General features: G+C 54.0%; 1 protein-coding gene across 1 annotated transcript in view; it reads left to right on the top strand.

Annotated features, from left to right (window-relative positions):
• ITGA1 (integrin subunit alpha 1) overlaps positions 1-18,294 on the top strand; it is a 66,969-nt gene extending 48,675 nt beyond the window's left edge. Inside the window, exons 19-29 of the mRNA XM_054714371.1 lie at positions 939-1,148; positions 3,627-3,707; positions 5,766-5,842; positions 7,093-7,182; positions 8,602-8,704; positions 9,525-9,638; positions 10,802-10,906; positions 11,072-11,176; positions 13,224-13,316; positions 15,273-15,389; positions 17,783-18,294. Coding sequence (XP_054570346.1) covers positions 939-1,148; positions 3,627-3,707; positions 5,766-5,842; positions 7,093-7,182; positions 8,602-8,704; positions 9,525-9,638; positions 10,802-10,906; positions 11,072-11,176; positions 13,224-13,316; positions 15,273-15,389; positions 17,783-17,827 — 1,140 coding nt within the window. The 3' untranslated portion in view covers positions 17,828-18,294. The remainder of the gene's footprint in view (positions 1-938; positions 1,149-3,626; positions 3,708-5,765; positions 5,843-7,092; positions 7,183-8,601; positions 8,705-9,524; positions 9,639-10,801; positions 10,907-11,071; positions 11,177-13,223; positions 13,317-15,272; positions 15,390-17,782) is intronic.
• Positions 18,295-23,901: the final 5,607 nt, after the last annotated feature.

A 23,901-nucleotide genomic window follows, 5' to 3' on the forward strand; every position in this document is an offset into this window, starting at 1 on the left:
ATTGACTGAGTGTCACACACGCACCAGGCTCAGAAACGAGGGGGCGGGTCAGCAGAGTGTGTGCCATGGAGGGGACCCCCAGCGCCAAAGGGACTTCTGCCTGGTTTGGGGGCCAGGGCACTCCCCGGGGTTGAGAGCTGTGGGACAGGATGTCCGTCTGTCCAGGCGATTGAGGGAGCGGTGTTCCGGGCAGAGGGACATGTGCAGAGGTCCTGGGGCACCGAGGGGACCACACTCACCTCGGCCCCGACCTGCAGCTGCAGAAAGGGCAGGGGGAGGCCTGTGGGCAGAGGCAGGGGGCGCAGGGAGAGCCGGACCATCGCACCTTGTGCCCCGCTCGGGGTGCGGAGACCAGTCGGGAAGCTGCTCGTTTAGTTCAGGGAGGAAATGAGGCTGGACCCGGGGACGGGGGGGGGACACGAGGGGGGTGGGAACGGAGGGCGAGGACAGACTCCCGAGGTCTGGGAGGCAGGAGGGCCGTCCTGGTGATGCACGGGGCAGCGAGGACGGGCTGTGTGAGGGGTCAGGGAAGCTCCCACTTACGCGGTGTGACCAGTGCCCACCCCCGGCCGGGCTGTGTTATCCTCCTAAGGACGTGGTTCTTTCTAACAAGACTCTTACGGCTGCAGCTGAGTGTGAAACTGCTCTCGTAGACTTAGACCTCGGTGCGCGTGGCTTGGTTTTTTGAAATGATTCTACTCCAGCCCACAGAAGCCGGGGAAACGGTCACGAACACTGCATGCTTCAAAGGGCGGGAGAATCTGTACCCAAAGCAGGAGGTTCCCGCTTCCCCTGCACCGTCTAGGCACCAGCAGGTCACGCCTGCCGTCCTGCAGGCAGCCTGCCCCTGCGGGGGCCGGGCACGCCGGCGTCAGCGTGTCACGCCCCTTAGCCGGTGGTGGTCCCTGAATCTGAGGACGCCCCTGTGACCGTTTCAGATCCCCTTCGCCAAGGACTGTGGGAACAAGGACCAGTGCATCTCGGACGTGGCCCTGGACGTGTCCACGCTGGAGAAGGACCTGCTGATTGTCCGGTCCCACAGCGACAAGTTCAACCTCAGCCTCACCGTCAGGAATAAAGGGGACAGTGCCTACAACACCAGGACCCTGGTGCACTACTCCCCAAACCTCGTTTTCTCGGGAATCGAGGTAACTTCCAGGTCCTCGTTCGCTGATTCTCGGAACGATGATTTACTGAACCCCCTTTTCATACCGCGGAACTGATTTTGTGTTTATCCTCGCCCGAGGGTACATTTATTGATTTGAGAGAGAGAGAGAGAGAGAGAGAGAGAACAGCGATGTGAGAGAGAAACCTCGGTCAGTTGCCTCCCGTAGGTGCCCTGACCAGGATGGAACCTGCAACCTTTTGGTGTATGAGATGACACTCTAACCAACTGAGCCACCGGCCAGGGCTGAACTAATTACCTCTCTATATAAAAGGCTAATATGAAAATGTCCACTCGGGAGTTCAACCGGGAGACCGGGAGTTCAATCACTCGCTATGACATGCGCTGACCACCAGGGGGCGGCGCAGAACACGGCGGGCAACCAGTGGCAGTGTGCAGGCAGGCAGGCGGCGAGGGAGCAAGGGAAGGAGGAGGCGGGGTTTGGGGGGAATCTGATGGGCCCTGATGTTTCCTGATCGCCAGCCAGGCCTAGGGACCCTACCTGTGCATGAATTTTGTGCACTGGGCCTCTAGTTTTTATTAAATTGCTTTTATAAGGAAAGAAAGCATTTTGTATAAAAGTAGTAGTCTGATAACAATGCCCACATTTTCTTTAGAGCTTTAGTTTCGATTGATTCTTTAGAGATGTTTGCCCCCTCTGGGCGCAGTATGAGGAAGGGATCCACAGCATCCTCCATGCGCTGAGGTGGAGACTGAGTCAAGGAAAAGTAAACACGACAATCACAGTCAAAACCGTTCACCAGATGCCCGGAGAGGGATGATGCAGGGCCTGAGTGAAACAACCTTCACCTGCAGAGCATCAAGGCCCCTTTCCCCCTGTCTGTGTAAAGTCCTTCCGGACAGGAGCGCTGTGTGGGATGACTGTGTCTCCTCGACATGCCACAAGTTTCCACGTATTTTGGCCATGACACATAGCTACATAGGATGCTGCATCAGGAGTACTCAGCACATCCTTCCAAATGAGAACTTAGCTTTTAATTTCCATCTCTGAATGACCCTCCTGAGGTCAAATGCTGTATCTATTTATGTAAATTCATCATGAAATGAATTGATAATTTTAACATTACTCATCTTAAAAGCCAGTACACTTATTTAAATATATAAAAGGCTAATATGCAAAGTGTCCCCTTGGGAGTTTGACCAGAAGAACGGGAGTTCGTTGGCCTGCTATGACTTGTGCTGACCACCAGAGAGCAGTGTGGAACATGGCAGGCAACCAGTGGCAGCAGGGTGCTGAGGGAGTGAGGGAAGGAGGAGGCGGAGAGGCAGGGGAACCTGATCAGCCCTGACCTCTGGCCAGGCCTAGGGACCCTATCGATGCATGAATTTCGTGCACCGGGCCTCTAGTTATATATAATACTAAATTCTATTGTCGCCCAGCTGGCACAGCTCAGTGGTTGAGCATCGACCTATGGACCAGGAGGTAACAGTTTGATTCTCAGTCAGGGCACATGCCCAGGTTGTGGGCTCGATACCCAGTAGGGGGCATGTAGGAGGCAGCTGATCCATGATTCTCTCTCACCATTCATGTTTCTATCTCTCTCCCTCTCCCTTCCTCTCTAAAATCAATAAAAATATATTTTAAAAGTTCTAATGTCTAGTTCCTATAAACTTATATTTTCACAGATATTTTTCTCCATTTCTTAAGACATCACTTAGTCACATGACTAAGATCAGCTTGAAAACACGTCCTATATTACAACCGCATATTTTTGGTTCGGAATGTTAGTTATGAATCCAGTTGTGCAAAGTCATGATGGGAAATATTGCTGTGTAGTCCTTGCCTCATTCATGGCCTCAATGGAGAGCAGACAGCCATGCACAAAGTCAGTACTTTGTTCACAACACCAGCAATGTGGTATCGCCTCTTCAGCCACCTCCATACCAGCTCCCTTATTTCATCCTCATTCATTCTTTTGTGCAGAGGTATTGCTATAGAGCAGCGATCCTAAAGTAGACAGACCCTTCTCCTCCACAGTTTAGCATTTCTGCAGTTGCATTTCACAGTCGACGGTGTGTGTATTAGTCTGTCAGCATATTTTATTCTTATTATTGGTGTATAAAATAATGATGTCTCATATTTTTTTAAAATATATTTTTATTGATTTCAGAGAGAAAGGGAGAGGGAGAGAGAGATAGAAACATTAATGCTGAGAGAGAATCATTGATCAGCTGCCTCCTGCACGCCCCCTACTTGGGATCGAGCCTGCAACCCAGGCTGTGCCCTGACCAAGAATGAAACCATGACCTCCTGGTTCATAGGTCAAAGCTCAACCACTGAGCCACGCCAGCGAGGCTGATGTTGCGTATTGAATGGTATTTGATATTTAATGGGATAGAGTATAACTAACCCCACCTGACAGCTGGGAAAATTCTAGAAGACCCAGCCCAAGGATTCCACCTGTGCGTCTGCTCTAATTCTGGTCCTTTCTCTTCCCAGGCGATCCAAAAAGACAGCTGCGAATCCAACCATAACCTCACGTGTAAGGTGGGCTACCCGTTCCTGAGGAGAGGAGAGATGGTAAGCAGATCGTACCAATGCACGTGGCAACTGGATGTGAAGAACACGCTCACAGCCGATAGATCGTTCCTGCTCATGGTTCCCAGGGTGCTGGCGATGAGGGTTGAGTTCACATGTTGAGCTCTTGAGGTCAAAGGCAGTTATGGCACGAGTCAGACTCACGCACCAAGACAAAATCACAGACGTGTGGGGGTGACGTGCCTGGCACCACGGAGCTAGAAAGCCCTCGGGTTGCAGTCCCGTGGAGCAGGCTTTCCTGGCCTGTGGGAGCAGTCATCTTTCCAGCGGGGGGTTTAGAACTTTGTGCAGAAACGCTGCTGTTCTCTCTCTCTTTAATGAAGGCCTCATTGAGACATAATTCATATACCATACAATTCAGTCCGTTAACGTGGACAAGTCAATGGATTTTAGTATATTCCCAAATTGCAACTGTGCAACCATCACCACAATCCATCTTAGAACATTTTCTCTCTCTCTCTCACACACACACACCAAAACACACACACACACCAAAAACCCTGTACACGTTCCCGGTTGGCGCTCTTTTTTCCTCAACAGTCCCTCTCCAAACCTGGACACCCACTCACCTACTTTCTTTCTCTGTGGATGTGCCTATTCTGACATTTTATATAAATGAAATCATACAATATGTGGTGTTTTGTGACTGGCTTCTTTCACTTACATAGTGTTTTCAAGGTTCATTGATGTATCAGCAGTTCATTCCTTTTCATTTACAAACTAGAGGCCCGATGCCTGAAATTCGTGCACGGGTAGGGTCCCTAGGCCTGGACAGTGATCAGGGCCAATCTGTGGGGTGACCGGTGGGGCGATCGGAGGGTGGGGCTTGGCACTGCCCCTCACCAACCGGCCCCGCCCCCTGATCACCCCGCTGCTGCCGCCACGGCCACAAGTCACCTCCCTCTGCGGGGCAACCAGTGGGGCAATTGGGGGGGCCCTGATGGCACCCACCTTGGCTGGCGTGGGGCCTGCTGGCTGGGGGCAGCTCCTGTGTTGAGCGTCTGCCCTCTGCTGGTCAGTGCACGTCATAGCGACTGGTCGTTCCACTGTTCAGTTGATTCGTATATTAGGCTTTTATTATATAGGATAATATTCCATTGTTGATGGGCATTGAGGTTGTTGCTGCTTTTTGGCCACTATGAATAATACTGCTGGGAATAGCTGTGTACAGGTTTTGGTGTGGACTCATGATTTTGATTCTCCTGGGTGTAGGTCTAGGGGTGGAATCGCTGGGTTATATGGCCACTGTGTGGAACATTTTGGGGAACTCTGCTGTTGACATGTGTCTTCAGAAAACCTAGCTTCTGGTCTGCCTTTTGGTGTTTATGCAGAATCACGCATTCCATAATTCATATGTATGTGCAGGCACAATGTCTAACAGAAAGTTATCCCTCTCCGGCTGTCAGCATAGCAACACATTTTCCATTTTTCCTGAGGTGATATCTTAACTCTGCAAACTTGTGTAAGCAGAACTCACTGGTTTTTAATAGTTCACTCTAAATTGCCATGTCTTTTATTTGGTTTTCCTTTGTTGTTGTTATTCCTTAAAGGTTCAGAACCTTTTTACACTATGAAACTAAAGAAACCAAGTATCTTTCCCTCTATTTTACATATGGATAGGTATTGCTGATATTTGAAGATTTATATTGAAGAGACTTTAATTGTGAACGTCTCATAATTCCATTGTTTATGATTGTGATCTTGTAGACTATGGTAATATAATAATACAAATAGGCTGTCCCTTCATGGTAATGCTTTATGGGTGGTATAAATTATCATTATTAATATAATTGTACTAAAGTGTTTCAATTCAATATCAACAGGCAAAGCATATTACATTTCATGCTGAAAAGTACATGTACATCATATCTTATTCCATTTTTTGAGATGTGATGAGTTTTTATTTTGAAAGATAACATGTCTTAAGTAACTTCATGGTTTGTGTTTAGGTAATATCATTTATGTCACTGGATATTTTAATCAAAGTAAATGCTTTCTTTATCTGGCCCTAAACTGAAGATGTATCTTTTTATTTCATAGGTAACTTTCAAAATATTATTTCAATTTAACACGACCTATCTCATGGAGAATGTGACCATCCACTTAAGTGCAACAAGGTTGGTGTATGTGTGTGGTGCAGAATCAGGTCACTTTAAAAAAAACAAGGCACTTCTATTTGGTAGAAACAATTTAATCCTCTAACTGGGTCAAACCATTTGTTTAGCAGAACACTTGCAATCACATCACTCACCTCTGCCCAACTGCGGCGACCTCCGTTGACAAGTCCCCAGGCTCTGCTCACTCACTCCCTCTGGCTGCCCATCACCGTCAACGGAATCCCTCGTTTTAGGGCCCCTTTCAGCAGTTTAATAAATTTCATCCAGATCAGAACTTTACACTTGTTACTCATCAGTCATCAATTATTTAAATAAAACCTCCATCGTATAGGTCCGTGGTCGGCAAACTGCGGCTCACAAGCCACGTGCGGCTCTTTGGCCCCTTGAGTGTGGCTCTTCCACAAAATACCACGGCCTGGGCGAGTCTATTTTGAAGAAGTGGTGTTAGAAGTAGTTTAAGTTTAAAAAATGTGGCTCTCCAAAGAAATGTCAATCGTTGTCCTGTTGGTATTTGGCTCTGTGGACTGATGAGTTTGCCGACCCCGGGGCTAGGTGAACAAACCCAGGCGCAGAGACGACGACTTGTCCACAGTGTGTCCATGTGCAAGAACAGTCCCACGGACTCTGGCCCAGAGCCAGCGATGGGAACCGTTGAATCACTCGCCCATGCTTTTTTAACACAGGGGATTGTGAGGTGCATGTATGTGTACATGTGTGTATACACATGTCTGCATGTGTTTACCTAGCATGTCATTGAAATGATAACTAAATCCAGGGAATGATAAGCGTTTAGCAGATAACGCGAGCGTCAGTGCTGGGTGTGGAAGGACTGTGAGGTGAAGACAGGTTCTAGATTCGCTCTCAGCCGTGTGACCCCGGTGGCGTCTCTGTGAGGGCCTCGTCTCCGATAAATGAGAACCACCTGCGAAAAACGGCCGTTCTGGGCCCCGACTTGGACCGAGGAAGCCCGTATTCCCAGGGGAGAGGCCCCTGACCTCGAATCTAAGAATTGACCCCAGGGTTCTGGTCGGTACCCTCCTGGGAGTGTGAGAAGCGGGACGAACCCAGTGTGGCTGTCACCCCAGCTGCTCTGCGGTCACCTCTGCCCCCCTCCTCGCCCCATTGACAATTCGGGAATTGAGCTTCTTCGTGCTTTTATTCAGTTACCCACTTGGGCTGCTCTTCCACACGCTCGGCAGGGCCAGGAGGGCCGTGGGGGAGTGTCTGTCTGATGTGCGTGTGTTTTCCAGTGACAGCGAGGAGCCTCTGGAGACCCTCTCGGACAACGAGGCCAGCATCGCTATCCCCGTCAAGTATGAAGCTGGACTCCAGTTCTCCAGGTGGGAGCACGCTGCCTTTGTAATGTGCACATGTGCTGAGGTCAGAGAGGGAGGGAGAGGGAGACAGACATCAACGAGGAGAGGGAATAACCAATCGCTGCCTCCCGCACCCCCCCCCCCCACGGGGATCAAGCCCGCAACCCGGCATGTGCCCTGACCGGGAATCGAACTGTGACCTCCTGGTTCAGAGGTCAGTGCTCCACCACTGAGCCACACTGGCCGGATGCAAACTGCCTTTTTATGTTGATGCCTTTCTACTGACCCAGGGCTTCTGAACGTGTGGCCATGGCCCCTGGCCAAGGGCATCGGAACTCCTAGCAAGTTATAGGGAGGCAAATTTGCAGCCCGCCCCCCCTCAACCCCACCCCAGACCTTCCGACTCAGAAACCCTGGGGTGGGCCCAGAAATCTACCTAAATCAGCCCTCCAGGGACGCCTCGCGCGCTCTGAGGTCTGAGAGCCAGCACCCTAAAGCACGAGGGGGCGAGCCACGGGCTGCCCTGGAGGCCAGTCTCAGGTCTAAGAGCAGGGAAGACAGGGCCCCTGGCCAAGGCCGGTCTCAGAGTCGCACAGCTCCTGGCTGCCCTGTTCATGCTCTTTCATGTTGGGCTGCGCAGACGCAAATGGCGTACGAATCAGGGTGAAATGTAGTTTAAAAGCCTTATCACTTTATTCTTTTCCTTCCTGTGGCATTCCCCTCTTACTGGGAACAGACCACAGAAATGGGAGGACTGCAGGGTGTCCATGTAGCCTCTGCTTGTTTCTTAGCCTTTACATGTTATTGGCTATTTTCCTATTCTGCTGTATTCACTTCTCTTGGGAACCTGACTCTTTTCCCAAGAATGTTTTCATTTTTTTAAAAACAAATGTTGGCAAATACTTTCAAATCGTTTTTACTTGTCTGCTCTAAACGGACATGCTACTTAAACTCTGTATTATGCTTTATCCTACGTTCACCCAGAGATCGTGAAGAAGTTGCATGGAGACGGTCGCATGTTTAAGCTTAGCAGTAAATATAGAATTTGAAACAGGGAAAAGATAACTTTTTAAACCTACTTAAAAGTCACAAAACACTAAAAATACCATGTTTCAGCCTGGCTGGTCACTAAATGTGAGATGAGTGAATTCATGGACAAGTTTCATTTGGTAACAATGAGATTTTTATTGGAAACGCTAGACATTTTTTAGCATTTTAAGGCCATTGAAGTATCAGTGACTCTTGAACTAAAGTATGTATAACCCTTCTGACCCCCCTCAAAGGTTTAATTTTAGGCTTTGGGGCAAAAGAGCTTGCCTCTGACTTAAAGTCTCTATTAATAAACATCAGGTTCCCTGATCTGAAGAAAGAGAAAGAATGCGGTCAAATAGAAGTTAAACTTTGTTGTGTTTTATTTCTCTTCTTCCCATTCCCTCCCTCCAGCTCTGCCAGTGAATACCATATTTCAATCACGGCCAATGAGACTGTCCCCGAAGTTATCAATTCTACTGAGGACATTGGAAATGAAATTAATATCTTCTACGTGGTAAGAAACCAGCCTTACATTAGTATTGTAAGGAGTTATTTGTGCATTTGTAAATTAAATGGAAGTATTAACAGACACGCAGGAACATTTTGGCTCACCAGTTTCTACATATCAACATATTTTTATTTATAATTTCAGTACTTTAAAATAATTTCTTCAAATTGATCATTATCTCTGAAGCAGTTTTAAAGACCTGACTCTCTAATTTTCTGATAATAAGACACAATTAATTAGAATGATTTTCTAGAAAAAAATAGACTATGAAACCAAATAGATACTACCTCCAATATTTACTTTTTTAAAAAGTATGACTGAGTAAAGCACTTTCTAAAAAATAACTACAGCTATTTCAGAAAGTGATTATTTGAAATTGTCTTGGTAGTATTTCCCTTTACGCAACAAATAAATGTTTATCTCGTGCTCATTGCTACTCTTTCTATGTATTATACCGTAACGTATGTTCTCACTGACACCTCTTTAAGGTATGTTCTTTATTTCAACAATTTTCTTCTGGGATTGTTCATAGCATTGGACAAGGACAAAGAAAAAAGTTAATTCTGGTTTCTCTTGGGTCTGGGTCCTGTTAGGGGAGTGGAGGGACGCAGGACAGTGTGTGGTTGTGTCTGGGGTACAGGTCGCCGGCCATCGAGCACCCCTGTTTGGGCTTGCTGAAGGATGCAATTCTCTGTACGGCGTCATAACCAGCCGCCTTCCTTCCGGGGATTCAGAGCATCGCACACCGGGCGCCAGGGAAGACCGCCGTCCGCGTGGCTGGGGGGCTGCTGGGAGGGAGACGGTGACGCCTCTGTTCTCCCTGCAGGTCCGGAAAAGCGGGCACTTCCCCGTGCCAGAGCTCACGCTGTCCATTTCGTTCCCCAACCTGACGGCAGACGGCTACCCTGTGCTGTACCCACGCCGGTGGGTCTCCTCCCACGTAAGTCCCGGGCCGCGGAGCGCCGCCGCTGCTGCCCTCCCCGTCGAGTTCACCGCTCTCTGTTCCACGGGCCACGGTGAGGGAGAGCTTTCCCAGAAGAGCGTGGGGAGGCACTGAGGGCCATTTTAAATAACAGTAACTGCCCCCCACCCCCCGCTGTGAGCAGCTGCTGGGGTAACAGATCGCCCTGAACTGGGGGCTCAGGACAGCAGCAATGTGTCCCCTCACCATTGGAGGCCTGGGTCTGCCATCAGGGTGTGGGCAGCGTTGGTTCTCCCCGGAGGTGGGGTGGGGGGTGGGGTGGTGCTTCCTGACTCCCCTAGATTCTGGCCGCTGCTGCGGACCCTGGCGTCCCTCACCTGTGGCGGCGTAACCCAGGCTCTGCCCCGTCTTCCCTTCCCTGTCTCCGTACAAGCACGCTCACCAGGGGGTGTGGAGCCCCCTAAATCCAGGCGATCTCAGCTGAGATCATGATTCACCCCATCAGCCATGGACCTATTTCCCAGGAGGTCGCCTTCCCAGCGTCCAGGGGCTGGGGCTCGGCGTGTCTGCTGGGGTCGCCAGCCAATCAGAGAGGGTTTCAGATGCCTCCGCTCCGACTTGTGCCTGAACTGTTGGTTACACCTCTAATTTGTTGGAGGTGCTCAAGCAAAACGAGACTTCTTTTTAAATATATATATTATTGAGTTCAGAGAGCAAGGGAGAGGGAGAGAGAGATAGAAACATCAATGATGAGAGGGAATCATGGATCGGCTGCCACCTGCACGCCCCCCACTGGGGATTGAGCCCGAAACCCAGGCATGTGTCCCGGTTCATAGGTCCACACTCACCCTCGGAGCCACGCCTGCCGGGCAGGTATTGCACATTTTAAAAGTTCTTGCAACACACCAGTGTGCCGTGGCACCCCGGCTGAGAATCGCTGACTTATGTAATAGTAATTCTACTAGCAACGGCCTTTTCCGTGACATCCTCGCCGCTATTACAACTCAAAAGCGGCTCAGAAACAGGGGCGCTGCCTGGAGGTGGGTGCCCGCACTGGAGAGAGGACATCGCACACGTACGCAGGGGCTCAATGGCCGTCGAGCGGCCTCTTCGTGTCACTGCGCAGATGGCGCGTCCCTCCGCCCACGCCCCGTGTCTGGCAAAGCTTCTTCCTTCCCTAGAACGCAAACTGCAGGCCCCCGCACCTCCAGGACCCTCTCGGCATCGGCTCTGGGAGGGAGACGATCACACTCACGTCGGAAGACTTCAAGCGAGGCACGATGCTGGTAAATGGGCAAACCCAGACAGGTGCTTCCCCCCCCCCCCCCCGTCCTGCCCCGCGTGCTCACCCGGGAGAGAGTCCCTGTGCACTAAAACCATCGCCCCCGACGGCTGTCACTCCGTCTCTTTCCCATGTCGCCAGCACTGACGCACACTCGGCCTCCCCGCAGGACTGCAGCACCTGCAGGCTGGCCACCGTCACCTGCAGCCTGGCTCCCTCGGACCTGAGCCAGGTCAACGTGTCCCTGGTCCTGTGGAAGCCAACGTTCCTCAAGGTGAGCGCCGCCTCGCCCGTGACACTGCCGTGCTGACGACGCCCGGGCCTGCCTTAGCGTGTGCACAGCGGGGCTTCTGTGGAAAGCCCAGAGGTCGGGGATTTTAAACCTGTGGCCCGGCCCAGCTCTGCTCGCCAGCCACTGGGCCTCGCTCAGAGTCAAAGGGTTATAGACATGTTAACAAAGAACAGCACTAGCATACACTGAGAGGCCAGATTATTATGATCTCTGAACACAAAATAATCTGGCCACTCAGTGTGTGTGTGTGTGTGTATGTGTATGTGTGTGTGTGTATATTAGAGGCCTGGTGCATGAATTCGTGCATGGGTGGGATCCGGCCAGCCTGGCGAGGGGGAGGGGACTTAGGCCATTGGCCGGCCTGCCTGCTGGTCGAACTCCTGGTTGAGGGGACAATTTGCATATTAGCCTTTTATTATATAGGATATACACTGAGTGGCCAGATTATTATGTGTTCAGAGATCATAATCATCTGACCACTCAGTGTATATTACACATCGATTGTATTAAATCAGACCATCTCTCTGTCTATAGTGATATCTAAATAAATTGGTATACACATTTATTATCATACTAGAGGCCCGGTGCATGAAATTCATGCATTCGGGGGCGGGGGAGCATCCCTCAGCCCGGCCTATGCCCTCTTACAGTCTGGGACCCCTCAGGGGATGTCCGACTGACAGGGAACGGGCCTAAGCCAGCAGTCGGACATCCTTCGCGCTGCTGTGGAGGCGGGAGAGGCTCCTGCCACCGCTGCTGTACTCGCCAGCCGTGAGCCCAGCTCAGGGCTTCTGGCTGAGCAGCGCTCCCTCTGTGGGAACTCACTGACCACCAGGGGGCAGCTCCTGCATTGAGTGCCTGCCCCCTGGTGGTCAGTGCACATCATAGCGAGCTGCTGAGCAGCCTTAGGGTGCTAAGGGTGCATCTGAACAGAAGTGATTTAGACCACGTTCCCGTTCTCTGACAAGGCTTAGCACATCATTAGCATATTACACTTTGATTGGTTGAACTGCCGGCTGGACTACTGGACACTTAGCATATTAGGCTTTTATTATATAGGATATATATTTGAAAAACTTTTTAAAAATCTTTATTGATGAAAGTATTACATATTTCCCCCTTTGTCCCCCCCTCCCATTGGCCTCCTCTAGCACATCCCTGCCCCCCACCCCAGGCCTTCACCCCCTTATTGCCTGTGTCCATGGGATTTTTTTATTTATACTATATATATATATATATATATATATATATATATATATATATATATATATATATATGTGTGTGTGTGTATATATATATATATATATAGTAATAAAGTCAAATACATCTGACAGCAAACTGCTTTAGAACTTAGTCCACTGTATTTTGTAGTATTTGTTTCTCTCTTGGAAGTATTTGGCTCATCATATGAAATTTCCATTGTTAGATTTGATCATATTAAGTTGCTATTTTGCAAGTCGCAAATTGTCCAATGTTGGCAATTTGATGTTTAATCCTAAACACACCCCTCCGTACACCTCGTCACCGGAGTGTAGCCGTTTCATGCCCCGCTACCCAGAGGGCGGGCAGGGCTCGGGGCTCGTTTTGCTGAGGGCGCATCTGGACAGAGGGATTTGGACCACGTTCCGTCCCCTGGCCAGGCTCCGCGTGAGAATGTGAGCGCAGGGAGGAAGGGCGGGGACTCAGCCATCGCTCGCCACCACCTGTTCCTCTCGGGGGTTAGCAAACAGGTGTCCTTCCTCCCGCAGGAGGGGGCCGGGCGGGGGGGGGGGGGGCGCCTGGACGGTGCCGGAGAAGGGTTGCCTTTGGTGGCGGGCCGCGGTGCGAGGCGCAGGCGGTGTGTCGTAGAAACCTACACGCGCAACCGACACAACCCTTTTCACCAACGTCACCCGCACGAGCTTAATGTAAACGTCTGTGCTTTGGAAAGAAGATCAAACTCAGGGAAAGCGGCACCAAACCAGTGTCCGGCTCTCGCTGCGACGCGCGTAACACAACGTGTTGCAAGGGAGTCCCGTTTGCTTTCCAGATGCGCTTCTCCAGCCTGAATCTCACCGTCAGGGCGGAGCTGCGGAGTGAGAACGCGTCGCTGGTGCTGAGCCCCGGCAGCCGGCAGAGAGAGGTGAGGGCCTGGGCTGGGGGCGGTGTCCTCCCGCCAGTGTGCTGGGTGGCCTGGGGTCTGGCGCTGCCCAGAGCCCAGCAGTGACTAGTCCTGCCCCCAGGAGGCGGCTGACACTTTTGCTTCAAACTGTACTTGATCCGCCCCAAGTGAGGGGGAGAAGTGGGGGGGGGCAAAGCGGGGGGGCGGCGGCAGGAGGGACTCCACTGCTTCCAACTCTCCCGGTCAGTTGACGTGTTTCTTTTCACCGCGATGACGAGCAAAGCATGTGCCGCTCCCACCTAAACACCCACATGTAGACCGCGCGGCGTCTGCGGAGCGGGTTGGAAGGCGGCTCCTTACAGAGAGGGTCTGTCCACCCTCCGGGAATCCCTGCCGTTTCCCACCGATCCCCCACTCAGTCCCCGGGAAACGCGCCACAGGAGGGAGTGTCCTTCCCGGGTCCACGCGCACGCTGGAGGACCGGTGACAGGGACGGTCTGAGCTGCTCCTCTCGCCCCGTGACGAAGGGAGGCCGAAGAGCGGCTCCAGACGTGGGCCCTCCGGCATCGCGCCCTCACGTCACGGACGGGGGATGGGCCCCGGGGCTATTGCTATCGAGCCTGTTTGGGAGCTACCTCATGTTCAGGTGCCTTAACATTTCGTATTTCAGAGTATTATCTTCATAATTTAAATGTCAACGGCCTCCTAAATATTGGCCTTTGGAGACTGTTTGGGTAGAACACAGAACATGTGCGTATAACGTGTACCGACTGTATACGCAGCGCCGAGCGGATAGATGCGAGGTTGGCCCGCGCCCAGGGAAGCCAGAATTTCACAGGAAGCGCCAAAGAGTGTGTGCGTGCGCATGCTGTTGGAAAGGAGTACATTTGGTTTCTAAATAGGTTTTGTTAACATTTTTAGAATTGGCCTCTTTCCCCTCGGAGTTACTTTAAATCTCCCCGTGGCGCTTTGTTGTACATTTTACCCTAAAGAAGCACGTCCCTGAGTTGTGAACGGCACTCGCAGTGGCCATTCTGTAGCCGTGTGACCTGAGAGCAGTCCCGGGCCCCCCGGGCTTCAGGGCTGGGTCTGAATTTCGGGGAGTTCTGTGGGCCGTGGCGCCTGTCTGTCCCCGTGCCCAGCAGTGACCGGCCCGGGTGCCCGAGGTGTGACGGGCAGCCAGTGTGCGGACCCCCCCCCCCCCGCCAGCTTCCCTCTCCCCTCCATCCTCTCTCGGGGGAGCGTTAGAGACGGTCCCTGTGAAAGGCAAATGCAGAAGCCGGAGCTGTTATCCGTGGTCATGTCCCCCCTCGATGTTTTCCCCAGAAACTGAAGCGGGGGGACAGGGCCATGGAGGGGGTGCCACCGGGGAACGGAGGAGCCGGGCCCCGAGCCGCCGTCCTCGCCCAGGTTCACTCCGGTTCAGGACTGGGTCGCAGGGAGACGGGCGGGACGATGGGAAGCACGCCGGTGATGCGGCTGCAAACGCTCCTTTGTGGGTGCGCTGGGAGGGTGCGTTTTCCTGGGTGAACATTAGACCCGGTGTGTAGAACGTGAACAAGGGGCGCAGCGTAGAATCACAAGCAAAAGGAGAAGACCTGCCGGGTTCTTATGTCCAAACCCTGCGCGCAGCACCCCGCCTGCAGGGAGGCTGCTGTGACGCACGCGTCCGTGACCGGCCTTAGAGCGCGTCGGTCCTCCCCGGTGACAGTCACCTCTGCCTCTGCCTTCGGAGGCGCAGACAGGCCGCGCTGCGTGCATTTCTGAAGGACGAGCTTGCCGTTCTGGGGTGATCGTGCACGGGGCACGGCGGCGACGTGGACGACAGGAGGGGCATTTGCCCTGTGGGCTCAGCGCTCCCCGGGTGCGGCCCTGAGCCGAGTACACGGTGTGGCGGGGAAGGACAGCGGGGGACTCAGCGCGCGGGGTTCGGAAGGGGTTGGTTCCCCGTGTCCACACCCGTGCCTTCCCTTCCAGCTCGCCATCCAGGTGTCCAAGGACGGGCTGCGCGGCCGCGTGCCGCTGTGGGTCATCCTGCTGAGCGCCTTCGCCGGCCTCCTGCTGCTGCTGCTGCTCATCCTGGGCCTGTGGAAGGTGAGCGCCCTCCCCGCGGCGCCCCGAGCGCTGAGGCAGCCGGGTGTCCGCGCCGCGCCAGGCCGTGCCACGCGGCAGGGGAGAGCCCTGGAAGCATGACCGAGGCACAGGAAAAAGAAAAGTGTGTCTCAGACATCCCGTTTCTGTAAAAGAAAAAAAAAAAAGATCCAGACATCAAGGAGGATCCCTTCCGAGCAGGATGGGACCTTCTCTCCGCCAAGGGCCGTTGGGATATTCGTGACATCCTCCGAGGGCCGTTCAAAAGGATCGACGTAAACATTAGCCCGACCAACACTTAATTAACTCACCCAACGCCTGGGCAGGGCCAGGCCAAGTGGTTTCTCAGGCCTTATATGGCCCGCGGGCCGGACATTCCCCATCTCTGCTCCAGCGGTTGGGATTATAGGGAACGTGTGTGTGTGTGTGTGTGTGTGTGTGTGTGTGTGTGTGTGACCCTGGGCATTTTACATTACGTGTACATTTCTTTCATAAGCAGAGACGAGGGGACACTGTCTTGCATAGGGAAAGGAAAGGGCGGGGTGCCATGTTCGTTTAAGACAGCGGTTCTCAACCTTTCTAATGTCACGACCCACAGGTTGAGAACCGCTAGCAGGGTCGCCTAAGACCATCGGAAAACACAGATATTTGCATTACGATTCATTAACAGTAGCAAAATTACAGTTATGAAGTAGCAACGAAAATAATTTTATGGCTGGGGGTCACCACAACATGAGGAACTGTATTAAAGGGTCGCGGCATTAGAAGGGTTGAGAACCACTGGTTTAAGGGTATGTAAGCCCTAGAATCGTGGTTACGATAAGCCTTACCCTAATCACATCTTTCTATGTATCTTAAAAGTCAAATGCTCATTTAATGTATAAACAAATATGTTACATTTTATGCCATGGTTTCGCGCCTGGCTGAGGGATGAGAATTTTAGTAATTAGTTGACGGAAGGGAAATCTTATAGACTCACAGACTCCTATTTCAAATCCTCTTGTAAAACTGGTAACATCTGTTTTCTGCCGGGTAGATCCCTGTTTACCCAGATGTTGTGCTTGAACTGAGGTATGCAGATTTTTAAAACTCTTAACTCTTTCGTTTTTAAAGAAGCAGAACTGAGATGATAGCTTTTAAGATAAATTTAATAGAGAATAACATCCCATAGAGAGTTGAATTTAATATTTTTCCAACTTAAGATAAACTTGGCATTTGCCCTATATTTAACCAATTATGTAAATAGATAAACTATATTAAAAATACAGATTGTGGATACATATTCATTTTTCTTTCCCCCCCAGTATTATTCTGTATTGGGTTCAGGGGTACGGCATGGTGGTCAGACAATCATGTTCTTTACAAAGTGCTCCCCTGATATTTCCAGTGCCCCCCCGACACCATACACAGTTATGACACTGTGACTGACTGTACTTTACATTCCTGTTGTAACGACCCCTCTGTACTTCTCAATCCCTTCCCTTTTCACCCCGTCCCCCCACTCCTCTCCCCTTCATGCTCATGTTTCTAATACCTGAGCAACAGGATTGTCTTTAACCAAGTGCTGTAAGTAACCAATGCCTCCCGTCAGATTGCCCACAGTTCCGATCATTTCTGACTCTAAGGATGACCACCTTCCTCTTTGGGGGAGTGACCCTCAGAGGAGAAGATGAACAAAGCCACGTTATAGACGTAGGTCGGCGGCCTTTAGGTCAGTAACTAGAGTCCAGAGCTTTTGTCCAGCCAAGGCTCCAAGGGGGAATTGTCCCCCATCCCAAACCTCCAGCTCTTCCCTATCAGAGAGAGAGAGAAAGAGAGAGAGAGAGAGAGATCCGCGCTCTGCATGTAATGCCTGGCGTGGCCACACGGTGGCACCTGGGGCCTGGCTCAGGGGTGTCAAGGTTACACTTGCCACAGAATGCGGTTCCTTTGCTTACACACTCCTGCAGGGAGAGCCTGTTACTCCCGGTTCCTTCACTGTGGCCCCCGGTTCTCGGCACTGCACGTGCCTGTGTAGTTTTAGGAGGAATTTCTCTGCCGCGTCCCTGGGGAAAGGTGAGGGCAGAGTGGGGACTGGGCCAGCTCACTGCAGTGTGCAGTGTCCCAGATGCTCCCCCGAGCCCTCGGTTACTTACTATCTGCACTGGTGCTCACTGGGAGGTGAGGGATGTAACCCATGGGAAGGTTAGCAAGGATTTAGTAATGTGACATCATTTCCTGGCATCCAGTATTTCTCAATAGGTCAATGAAAAAAAAAGGCCCTCTCAATTATGTTTAATTAATTGAAGGCCCAGAATTGTTAACATAGTATTAGATTAATTTCTACTCAAGGAGATTAGTATTTATTACTTAAATTCAAGTTATTAATTGTGTTATGTTGGGTATTTTCTCGACAGATTGGATTCTTCAAAAGACCACTAAAGAAGAAAATGGAGAAATGAAGTATTTCACAAGAGAAGAAAATAATTATTCAATGATCTATCCTCAGGTTTGCCTCAAATATGTGACAAGAAATTTATAAATATAATTAAAGACAGTCACATAAATTTATATAATCCATCAGGGTTAATCACTTGGAAAATGAAGAGATCAAGCAAGATCCAGAAGCAATACCATATATATTTTATAAAATGATAAAAGATATTTTTAAATAATTACTCATTTTTGTTGAGTATTTAAGCAAAATTACAGTGTTTTGAAGATGAAGAATAACCTGTAGAAATATGTTTATATATGAAATCACCAAAGTATTTAAGAAATGCATAGAAAGATTTTTATGATCATTGAAACATTTATATTCAGAACATGATAAGTTAAGCTTTTTTTATTGATTCCTCATCAATATGCATCAGCATGGAAGTCAGCATTTGTAAATGCTGAGAAAGAAATTAACTGAAGAAGATCGCTCCCCCCCCCCACCCCGATTCGAATGATGAACATTTCCAGGGTGGAGGCTATTGTGGACGAAATGGGATTAAGTCGCCGAGAATCACGCGTGACGTGGCTTTGTCTGGGACTCGGCACGTGGAAGGTTTTCTGTCCAAGGCGTTTGGAAACGCGTACGATTGCGTGAGATTCCGTCCACGGGTGGGAAGTGGAGGAAGACTGTGTCACAGCGAGCGCCCCGACGGACTCCTTGAGCTTTGACCCAACAGCCTCCTCCTGACCTTGAGCTCGAAAGCTCACACACTTCCAGCCAGCTCACTGCAGGGTGCTGTGTCCCAGATGCTCCCCGAGCCCACAAACACACCAGCTCCCTGAGCGCGGCCTCGCGGCCCGGCAGCGATTCCTCATGAAAAGCCACGTCCTGCGTGGGACCCGCTGATGTGGATTCTGAGCGGGACGTCGCAGGGGAACGGGCCCCTGGGGCATGGCCGTGTCCTCGCTCCTGCACCTGAGGGGCCCAGGGGACTCCTGGTCCGGCCGCCCGCCCTCAGCGTGGGGGAGCAGGCTGGCTTGGTTTCCGAAGGCCTCGCTGTCCAAGCTCGCCTGGGACCCACGGAGGGGCCTGCCTGGGACCCACGGAGGGGCCTGCCTGGGACCCCACAGAGGGGCCTGCCTGGTACCCCACAGAGGGGCCTGCCTGGGACCCCACAGAGGGGCCTGCCTGGGACCCCCGGAGGGCGGCCTGCAGCCTGGCATGTCACCAGGAAGCCGGGCTCCTGCGGTGCGGCCCGAGCATGCACACAGGATCCAGAAACACCTGCGAGGGACTCCGGGTTTGAAACCTCACCCCACGGAAAGAGGCCGCCCCACGTGGGGTGTGCGGTTGCTCTCGAGGGAGCGTCACAGCGTGGACTCACGTGGCCGGAGCTCCCGGGCTGCTGCCCTTCTGGGAAACGGACGATGCGTGCACAGCGGCCCGGGAACCACTGCTGGAGCGTGTGCTGGGGCCTCCGCAGCGACCCCATCTTCCCTCCGACTGCCCGGCACCGGCACCCATCAGAGGGCCCTGGCTCCGCTTCTCTCCAATCAGTAAAGGCATGAAACGCCCTGGGTTTCATTTTTTATTTTTCAATTTGTTTTTATTGATGTCAGAGAGGAGGGGAGAGGGAGAGAGAAACATCAATGATGAGAGAGGATCATGGATCACCTGCCTCCTGCACGCCCCACACTGGGGATCCAGCCTGCAGCCTGGGCCTGTGCCCTGACCGGGAATCAAACACTGACCTCCTGGTTCCTAGGTCGACCCTCAACCACTGAGCCACGCCGCCGGGCACTGGGTTCCATTTTTTAAAACTGATTTCCGTGGAATTACCTGAGGGAGGACTCGGGGTCAGCCTGCCCCATGGCTCTCCGCATGGACCTCTCCGATCCTGATGGTCAAGGTCAAAGCCAGGCCCCCAGGGAGGGCCCAGGTCATCACAGCGGGGAGAAAGGCAGGTCCCTCCGGAGAGCTGGCCTCCCCCCGCCGCCTGTGGCTGCAGAGCTGTCCACCTAGGAGTTTCCTCCACCCCACGCTCCCCTCCGGTGCCGAAACCACCCTCCCACCCAACACGACGTCCTTTGCTGAGCAAAGCTCGGCCTCTGACTCAGAGTCGCCGGTGCCAGTCCCGTGCACAGTGGCCCGCAGCTCCGTGTCCTGGGCTCACGCATCCTCAGATAGACCGGCGGGGAAGGTGACAGTCACACGCGGCGCCTGAGACGCCAGGAAAGCGGCCCCCGCGCCGGGAGTGCGCGCCCTCAGGCCACACGCTCTGCACGCGAAGGGCGCGTGGAGAGGACGGCGCGGGGCCTTCTCGGAGGGAGAGGAAGGGCGGCTGGGCCGATCAGACACGTGTCGCTTCTGGGTTTTAAGTAGAATTTTTAATGAACCTGATGCCCCATTTCCCGAATATGATCATTTGTTGAGGTGTATGTGTGTCTCCGTGTGTATGCGTGTGTGTGTGTATGAATGCACACGCACAGGCACACAGGCACAGATTTCATACAAAATGCCCCAGAGCACCAAGGGGGGGGTTTGCAGGAGATAAACGCAGAAGAGCCACCCACAAAGGAAGGTCTGACTCCTTCCCATCGGCGTTCACCTTGAGCGTCCAGTGCTGCCCCCAAAACAAGGCCACGGGGTCCCACAGTCCCTGCTACGAACATCCTAGCGCAGCCCGTGACTCAGACATAGACTAAGCTTCATCGTTTCATTTTAAGCTGTTTAATAGGAAAAGCAGGTGAAAGGTAACCCTATTTATTAACTTACCAGCTATGTCACATTGCCGCATACTTCCTTTTCTGAGTTGGTTATTGCTCACCCTGTGAAATGAGCTGTGAAGTCCCTTTCTTGGCCAAGCCATGGCATCTTGGTGAATCATTTATCAGCTCCCTCTCCCAAGGGAAAAGGTTTGCGTTATTGTCCATTTCCGGGCTCTGAATAGTCCCGCCGTGGCCATGTTCCAGGTCCCCACAGAACGCTCACCGGCGTGCAGAGTTCCTGGCAATGTCGCTGTCGGCCCGTGATGGAGGTTCCATGACGATGACGGATAGACGGGCAGACAGATGTGGAGATTTAACATGTTGTACATAGACACACATGCAAGCACAGTCACAGTTCCAATGATGCTTCACCTGCTGGTCTCAGGCCCCGCAGACGCCGCGCTCACCGTTCCCCGTGTTCCATTTCGGTGTCTAAAATGCTAACAGACGGCTCTGAGCTGGGGGGAGGGGGAGGGGAGCGGCTGGAAGCCGGGTGGGTGAGGTGGACTGAGCCAGCTCCACGCCCACAGCGAAGCTCTCCTGCCTCCGCTGGGACGCAGAGCGGGAGCGGCGGCCCGGTCCTCCTCGCCAGCATGTCCCGTCCTCCCGCAGCGTGGCCCAGGGAGCCGCTGGCCCGTGTGCTCGGCGCCTCCCCGAGCAGTGGCTCCTGGACATGCCGTCTCTGAATGCTGTCCGTGTAATTGTTCTGGAAATGCAGTGTGGGCGGAGGATATTTTACGAAATGTGACGCTCACTGCACCCTGGGGATCGTGCCTGTGTGACGTTGGTGCAGACCCTCTCTCTCTCACGAAGCCAGCGTGTCAGGCTCCCCTGGAAAGCACAGATTCGCACCCAGAGCCAGGCCGCTGCCCGGGCCCGGGAGACAGCGGTGGGCGCCGAGGCCGTGGGCAGCGCTGCCCCCTCTCTCTCAGCACCCTCCCCCCCCCACGGGCCGCCGCCTGCAGAGAGCGAGGCCCCAGGTCCCGCCCTGCTCCGCACCGGTCCCGTGGGAAGGACACCTGCCTGCCTGCCCTCCGGCCTCCGCAGACACGCGGCGGGAGCGGGCAGCGGCCGGAGCACGGGCCAGGGCTGTCCCGCTCTTGGTCGGGACAAGGGGCTTCAGGCAAATCCACGTTTAAAACTGAGCCCCCTGCGCACCTCCGTGCACTTGGAACGCTCCGAGGCCCCTCCCTGGTCTCCCCGGAGGCTCCGAGGCCCCGGGAGGAGGCGTGTCCCCCACCCGCTCCGCCGGGAAGCCGCTCCGCGAGGAGGCGTGGGGCCGCCGTCCAGCCTTGGAACCCGATGACCAGGCGGCATCGCTGAGCCGCCATCAGCATGGACCCTCGAGTTTAGAAATTGCAAGGAAGAGCCTTCAAGGTCAGCCGTGAGGAAGGCAGAGGAGCGGGCGTAGGCCCTCGGGCAGCCCACTGCCCCCCCACACCTGGCCCGGGGGTCAGGGCCACTGAAGAGAAGGGACCCTCTGCCCCTACGGAGGCCCCAGCTCCCTCCTGGACGCGCTCGGTGCCTGGCCAGTCCGCACGTCACACGCGCGCACACGCACACACACACATGCACATCACACATGCACACACATCACACATACACATCACACATGCGTACCTGGCTGAACTCTAACCATTCTGCAAATAAGACCGTGACGGCCTTTCCCCATCACCAGTGAGTCTGGAGCCTTACTCGAGGCTCCACTGCCGTTTCCTCCCACGCGGCTGGAGATTTTCCGTCCCTGAGCCCCGGGCACAGGACCGCGCCCCCTGTCCATGGCCCTCTCCCCGCTGCTGCCCCCGTCCATGCCCCCCTCTCCCCGCTGCTGCTGTCCATGCCCCTCTCCCCGCTGTCCCTGTCCATGCCCCTCTCCCCGCTGCCCCCGTCCATGCCCCCCTCTCCCCGCTGCTGCTGTCCATGCCCCTCTCCCCGCTGCCCCCGTCCACGCCCCTCTCCCCACTGCCCCCGTCCACGCCCCCCTCTCCCCGCTGCCCCCGTCCACGCCCCTCTCCCCGCTGCCCCCGTCCATGCCCCTCTCCCTGCTGCCCCCTGTCCATGCCCCTCTCCCCGCTGCCCCCGTCCATGCCCCCCTCTCCCCGCTGCTGCTGTCCATGCCCCTCTCCCCGCTGTCCCTGTCCATGCCCCCCTCTCCCCGCTGCTGCTGTCCATGCCCCTCTCCCCGCTGTCCCTGTCCATGCCCCCCTCTCCCCGCTGCTGCTGTCCATGCCCCTCTCCCCGCTGTCCCTGTCCATGCCCCCCTCTCCCCGCTGCTGCTGTCCATGCCCCTCTCCCCGCTGCCCCCTGGGGGGGGGGGGTGACTCGGGCTCCTCGCCGAGGCCACTCCAGCCCAGGGCCCCTGCAGGCCTTGAGTGGTGGCGTGCCCCTGCTGAGCCCCGAATCCCTTCATTATCTGAGCCTCCGTGGAAATCAAGGCAGAAACGGGGGGACCAGTGACACTCAGAACCGTGGCTGCGTTTGACCCCACCCTCGTCCAGGTCACATCTGCGTGAAAAAAGACTCGGCGGCGGGAACTGCAGGAGCCTCGGCGGACGGGGACTGTCCTGTTCCACGTCAGCTGGCCCCGCACGGACGCTGGGGACTGGGTGCTAAAGGCAAGCGTCCCAGTGACACAGCCAAAGGCGGGGTCCTCCGAACAGCCCCTGCTGACGTCCCCTGTCCTCCCCGTCTTTCAGGGCGGAGGGAGAGGGGAGGGGAAGGAGGGGACCTCTCCTTCCCTCCACGGCCAGCCAAGCAGAGGGGAGCCCCCCCCCCCCCAGGGACCTGGGCTTCCCGAGGGGAGGGTCTCAGCACCGTGGGGCAGTCAGGTGCCGGCGCTGCCCTCCCCGAGCATCCTGCCCGGAGAGGATACAGGAGGCGGGAGGAGAGGACGCTCTGTATCTCTCATGTGGACAGCCTCCCTCTGAAGACTCAACGCCCCGACAGCACCTGGTCCCCGCCCGCAGCGGACACGGCGCTTCCACAGCACGTGGCTGAGGAGGTCACCGCCCGGCGCCCTCCCCCCTCCCCGGGGGCCTCACACTGGGGCTCCAGTGAAAACCCGCGTTGGCAGCAGCCACAGCTCAGCCTGCCCCACGCGGGGACCGGTTCCCACGCCGCCCAGCACTCAGCGCTTGTTCCGGAGACCTGCCCTGCTCGGAGGCCACAGCCGCCCGGCCTTGTCGGGAGCGTCGTGTGGAGGAGAATGCTGTACGTGTGTGACTACTGTGGGGTGCACACTGTTCACGGACGGTGTAGGCTGTACCCCTCTATCACAGGGAAAGCATGTGTGGGTAACTACTGCCCGGCACGTCGTGGTCACAGCAAT

This window comes from Eptesicus fuscus, chromosome 4, assembly GCF_027574615.1.
Source record: "Eptesicus fuscus isolate TK198812 chromosome 4, DD_ASM_mEF_20220401, whole genome shotgun sequence".
NCBI classification, from domain to species: Eukaryota; Metazoa; Chordata; class Mammalia; order Chiroptera; family Vespertilionidae; genus Eptesicus; species Eptesicus fuscus.